Source organism: Ascidia mentula, chromosome 2, assembly GCF_947561715.1.
Source record: "Ascidia mentula chromosome 2, kaAscMent1.1, whole genome shotgun sequence".
NCBI classification, from domain to species: Eukaryota; Metazoa; Chordata; class Ascidiacea; order Phlebobranchia; family Ascidiidae; genus Ascidia; species Ascidia mentula.
Window position 1 is genome coordinate 8,416,868 of NC_138567.1, and position 6,000 is coordinate 8,422,867.

A 6,000-nucleotide genomic window follows, 5' to 3' on the forward strand; every position below is an offset into this window, starting at 1 on the left:
AGGAAAGGTTTATGAAAAGGATGTCAACAAAATAAAGGTGTTCAACAAATCGAAAAACTGCAGTTGTTATGTCAATAGAATTGGCGGTGTCTGTTGCAAGGAAGTATCGCGCGTTTCGGATGAGGGTTCCACATGTTGGACAAAGTAAAATTAACAGTAAGATGTTTGTCGTAGCAAGGTTGCCGACACGTAACTTGGTTTGGAGGAAAGCAGACGTTTTTCTGAGTTGTCCTGTAGCGGTTGAAGGGTCGTAAAAATTGAGTTTGGTAAATCGATTGCTGAAATCGATGCCTACAATCACTTACACCCAGTATAGCGCGAACTTGATATTGTGTACAGACAGAGAACAGCAGCTGTTATAATTTAATGCAAAAATATCTCGAAATATCACCATATAAAATTTTTTGTCGTTTACGTCTCTTTAGGCGCAGATTTATTGTAGCACTATAGTTTGTTAACTGTTAAATGAAACAGCTTTCATCGCCGCTTGTTCACAGCGTCAAAATGGAGAATCACCAAGGTACTTGAATAAGTAAGCAAGTAGTACACAACTCATTCTGTACCTTTCCTACGGAATGCTTTGAATCACGCTTAAACGCCCAAATTCATGCATTTTTTAGGGCGCGAAAGAATTATTTACTTTGTATAACAATCACACATGACAAGTCTTAAATTTGCCGCCAGTATAATTTGTGTGTCACCCCAAGCCGACTTAATCCCCCAACCCCAACTGCTGCTGTTGCGGTCACTATTGATTGAGCGTCGCCAATCGCAACACGAAAATCCTTTCCCATCGCCCTAAAGGATAAGAATGTGTTTCCGGTGCGGGAAAGTCTATAACAAGCTGTTCAATTCGTTTAGCGCAAGAGGAAAAACCGCTGACGAGGAAAATCCACATCGTGGTGACCACGCTGATAATCATGACGGGCATGGGAGTGCTGGACGGCTACCTGGTAGAGCAGAACTACGGCAGCAGAAGGACTGGCGTATTTGTCATGTTACTGATCGGTGACGTATGCCTCCTGCTTGTGCTCAGGTAAACTTCGGTGTTCCGTATTCCCAACGTTATTTCGACTTCATCCATGTTCGCCGCAAATGTTAACCTATTACCTCACCGTAGAATCCGAACCTAAGTTATCATGCGCAACATCACCATTAGGTTTTCGCTCGTGGGCCAGGTGTCTTTATAAAGCACCATACAAAGCATTTTACTTTTGCCTGTCGTGCTGAGTACGTTAGTTTTGATGTTATTTGTGGATAATCGATTGGCGGCCATTTTTGTACCACGTCAACACTTGCGACAACCAAATTAAAAACATAGTGCAATACTTGATGCCAGGCATTGTAATTTTAAAGATCTGTTCTTCCGTAACCTCATGTCAGAAGAACAGTTCTTCAAATTAAAAGCGGGAGGAAGTTCAACAAAACACAAGGTTTATATACCTACTGCTGCAAATCAGCAGCACCTAAGGAAGCGAGATCAAGCTCGTGCTGATATAAATGTTTAACAGTCAGCCTCTTATCAAAACAGTGCACCAGAAAGTGCTATAGGTATAGACCAGAGACCGACACGGAGCATTAAAGAAATTGAAGGTTCATGTAATTTCACAATACAGTCACCCAAAACAACCTTCCAGTGGTGTATAGAAGGTCGATCGAATGGGGTTATGTCATTGCGCAAGGCAACCACTTGCAAGCGATTACCGCACGGCACGCTCTATGAATAATTAAGCAGCTACCGACGCAGTTTGACACGCTGCATGACAATTTGTTTTTCGCGAAATGCGTCGCGTCGATCAATTTCAAAATATATGCATAGTTGATGTTCCGGTTAGGTAAACATGGATTTGTCTACCATGTTGTCCTTGTACCCCTAAGCACATTACACAACAAAGCTGTACAAAATACACAACGGCTAGATCATATCGTTAGCTTTTACAAAATCATATCGTTAGCAATGCGAAAAAACTGGATAAATTTAAAAACCAAAGGCCCCTGGCAGGCTGTCGATCGCACACCGTATCGATATAATTATATGTTAAATTCCACAAAGCGATCTGTGGACAGCTCAGATAGATTTTATTGAGAAAAATATATTTCGCCTAAAAAAGGCATCTTCAGTTTCTCCAACGTTAGGTTTTTAACATTTTCTATAAATGAGAGCCGTTTTAACCGACATTTTGTTCGACCAGATACGTTGCTCTCTGGGTTGGGACCGAAGTGCGTACAATGAAACGAGGATGTTCAATGATCGAGTGGTTCCTCTTTGTGTTCGTGCTCGACATCAAGATGTATTTCATTTTGGAGAGCGTGCGTAAAGATTGTTCCTCGCTCGGATTTATCGTGAACAGCGCACCCCTCAAAGCCGCGCCTCTCGGCGACGCCATGCCGATAGCCGGAGAGCTCGACGACAACCTGGAAGTCCGTGTGGACGTCGTGGGTCCAAGCATTCAGCCTGAAAATATCGCCTACAGGGACTGCGAGTACTCGCTGCCAGCGAAGAAGATGCTCACGCTCTTTCAGGCTGTTCTCATTGGAGGACTTTATTTGCTCTTGGTAGGAGCAGACCACCTACAGAATATTACTTGCTTCCGAGAACTGGAGGAGGTCAAGATGCGAGCATTCTGGGTTGTGATAGATCTTCTGGACATCCTCGAGCTTCAGTCCTCCATGTGGGAAGCGGAACAGGGGCAACTTCCCTACCTGGTGGAAGGATTCGTCTACTTCTATTGCTACATCGTCCTCATCATTCTTCCGCCGCTCTCGCTGGCCGAGATGTGCAAAGAGGAGGAGGAAGTGCGTCCACACAAGATGCTCATATACCTCATTGGGAGTCTGTGTGTGGTGAACATTGGCTCAAGCGTTATTCGCTTGGAACTTCTTCTGAACCACAATTTTGCGGCGACTTCGACTATTTTCATTGGAAAGAACGTGATTTGCCTGGGAATGAAGGTAAAAATTTACCAAGTAAATATTTTACATTTCTGTAATCCAATAACTTTTATTGAATACCACTTAGATGGCAATTAAAATGCCCTCACTTTGTCTAGCACACAGAAAAAATCTTGAAGTTGAAAGGAAGGTCAAGCCTAAAAGCCTAATGGGTATTCTTCTCGTTCTAGGTAACCAAACTGATTCAAATGAAGTTAATACACATGAACCGGTTAAGTTTCGCTCCACCAAGCCTGTCCACCGAACAAGAGCACGCAGACGGTTTTGTTGTCAACGGCAACGCGATTATGTGCAGGTCCAACAATACACGGGATGAAGAAGATAGGAAAAGTTTGTACGCGAGGCACGAAAACGACAATCAATATCAGTAAGCAATGCCAGTAACCTTTTATGTGGTGATGTATTCCTTTTTTGTAATATATAATGTAGGCGTGAAGGTTATATCGGCATAATTTGAATTTGTACAGCTACGGCACATGTAAAGATGAAGAAACTGGGACGGTGGATGGAGGTGCATTCGAGTGTGTGGATGGCTGTGAGCACAAACGCCGGGTCGCGATGAGCGAGTGTTCGACCCTGGGTCACGTGGTGGCGGTGGACGTAGAAAGCAATGACGAACCACCAGGAGGTTTGAAGTCTCAGGCGAGCTATGAAGAGGAAAGAATGCGAAGAGTTAAATTCAACGGGCAGCAGATGCGTTGCGTGAGCTCGACCACGTCAGGGTCCGACGCCGGTTCGTCGTTGGGCCACCCTGTTGGTTGTTCACGTCAGAAGCATAGAATAGATAACGATCCACGTGCACCAAGGAGCCTTGAGAACATCTTTTCGGAGGCACGATCGTCTCCAAGACCCCCGACGATCTTCTCCAACGGATCATCATCAACCCTCGGTCGAAATCGGCACTCCTGCGCCTTGAACTACACCGAGTCGCATTGTGTGACGCCAGTTTCCCAAGTTAGCTGCTCTTGTCCACAAGCGTCGCGCTCTACCGGTGACATGTCGTCACTGACAGTTGCAACGTCTGCGATGTCCGATTTTCCAGCACCGGTTGACGTGTGTTTCAGTGGAAAACCGATTGGTAGCGGCGACATCCAGACACGGAAAAGACAAATGTGCGCACGCAACCTGATTGCTGAAGACAATTTTAGTGACAGTGAACTGTCCGATTTGGCTCCACCTCCGCCCTCTATGACTTTATTGCAGCAATCCGTGTTGGGGAATGGTTGCGTCAAGCAAAACGTGTTGCCACGAACTAACTTCAGCGACAGCGACGCAGAGAGTACGTCAGTTTAAAGGGGCAACAAAGTCCTTTTAGAGTCCCGAGTGCAAAAGGAAGATTGTCACCAAGAAAGTGAAAGACAAGTGACAAACTACAGGGCTGATCCTCGGATGAACAACGTCAAAATGATACTTGTGTGGGGATTTTCTGTACAATGTCTGAACAAAGAATGTGATGACATCTCAGAAAATATGTTCGGCGCCATTCTTTTGTATTCCCAAATTTCACACTGTGTAAAAAATCGCGGAACAGCTTTTCGAACAATTGACTTTTAAAACGTAGCCCTCTTAACATCGCACTCTTGTAAACCTGAACTCCACACACAGAAAGTGCTTGCGGCATTAGATCGTCCCCTGAATCAATCGCTGGCGGTTTTTGTCACGACGTTAAGTTGATCAAGTTCAAGCCCGATCTGCGTAGAATCGAATTTTAGTGCACACTCTTTAGTATTAGTGTTTTAAAGCCGGTGCCTCGTCGAGGGGCCCAAACTAATGGAGATGTTAATTAATGGGCGCGCGGCCCTCGCGTCCGCGTATTACTGTAGCGCTAAACGCAAGATGATTTTTGCGCCAGCGGGCCTCGATCGAATTTGAGTATTCCCCTTGGACTTCCCAGTAATCGATCGACCCACTGCCCGAAGGAAAGACCACGTTTCCAGCCATGTTTTCGCTCAAATAAAAGCCAGTTGTGCTTAAGTGCTACTGACATTAGGATCAGGTCTTTATGCGTGCTACTAATTTCTTTCCATTCAGACGATGAAGCAAATTAAGCCATTTAACGTTCTTGGTACCTTATTAAAACAGTACAACATTCACAATGTACGCAATGTTGGAAACACCATGATGTTATTGACATATAATGATACTCAATTACTTGTTTTTAACCATATTCGGTGAAGCAAGATCTGTTATGTATCACTGCGCGTTTTGTAATGACTAAAGAATGACAAGGTATTTTATCAGATTTAAGTGGTTTGATAGAGTTAAAACAGCGAAACGTATTTGAATAGGACACTATATACGTCAGTCTCTTGGCAACCCACAATTTGCGCTACGACCCCCGATTGTGACGTAACGGTGTCGGATATCCTTTTGTCCGGAAACGCGAACAAAGGCAACTTTCCTCCAGGCGCTGTGCGCAATTCTCGCCCCTTGCAATTGTTCACTCCTATTGGACAAACCTTTAAATCTATCAATGAATAGGCGTCGCGAATCGTTGTGAAGCGACACGTAGGAGTGCTGCCTTTGAGAATATCCCAGATAAGTGGAAAGATTGTTAATACCCGACGAAGCGTCACAGAAACATTGATATAAACATTGTCGACAAATGTCGCGTTTTGGTTTGCGGGATATCAAGTTAGGTATTGGCGGTCGAATGACCTCAGTTTGCCAGAACCAGGACCAGAGTCAATATTAGTTCCGTCAATCCCAGCGACTGTTACAGGCCGTCCATGGGCTGTAGTTTAAAGTGCAGTCAGCTGTCGAGGTACTCGAAACAATTGTTATTTACGTGACGGCGAGAAACTAAGTTCAACGACGTCTGGTTCGACGTATTGCGGCGGGTGAGGGCATCGATCGCACTGCGGTAAAAGAAACGCCGGGAGATTTTAATTAAGAGTTTGCGATGGGAAGCGACAAACCGGGCTTTGTTTTGTCAAAGGGCATTGTTTACATCGCCACGGGTCGCCGAACGCCAAACCTATTACTCGCTTCCAAATCTTTTATCGTCCGAGCGAAATCGCTTCATTCGCGCAAGTGTGTTTCAGGTGC

At 44.8% G+C, this 6,000-nt stretch overlaps 1 protein-coding gene across 1 annotated transcript; it reads left to right on the plus strand.

Moving 5' to 3' along the window:
* The first annotated feature begins 504 nt into the window (after positions 1-504).
* On the plus strand, positions 505-4,245 carry LOC145890016 (uncharacterized). Its single transcript, XM_082981060.1, has 5 exons — positions 505-520; positions 862-1,036; positions 2,193-2,952; positions 3,123-3,319; positions 3,420-4,245. Exons 1-5 carry the CDS (start codon positions 505-507, stop codon positions 4,243-4,245), a joined length of 1,974 nt encoding a protein of 657 aa, XP_082837186.1.
* The last annotated feature ends 1,755 nt before the right edge of the window (positions 4,246-6,000 follow it).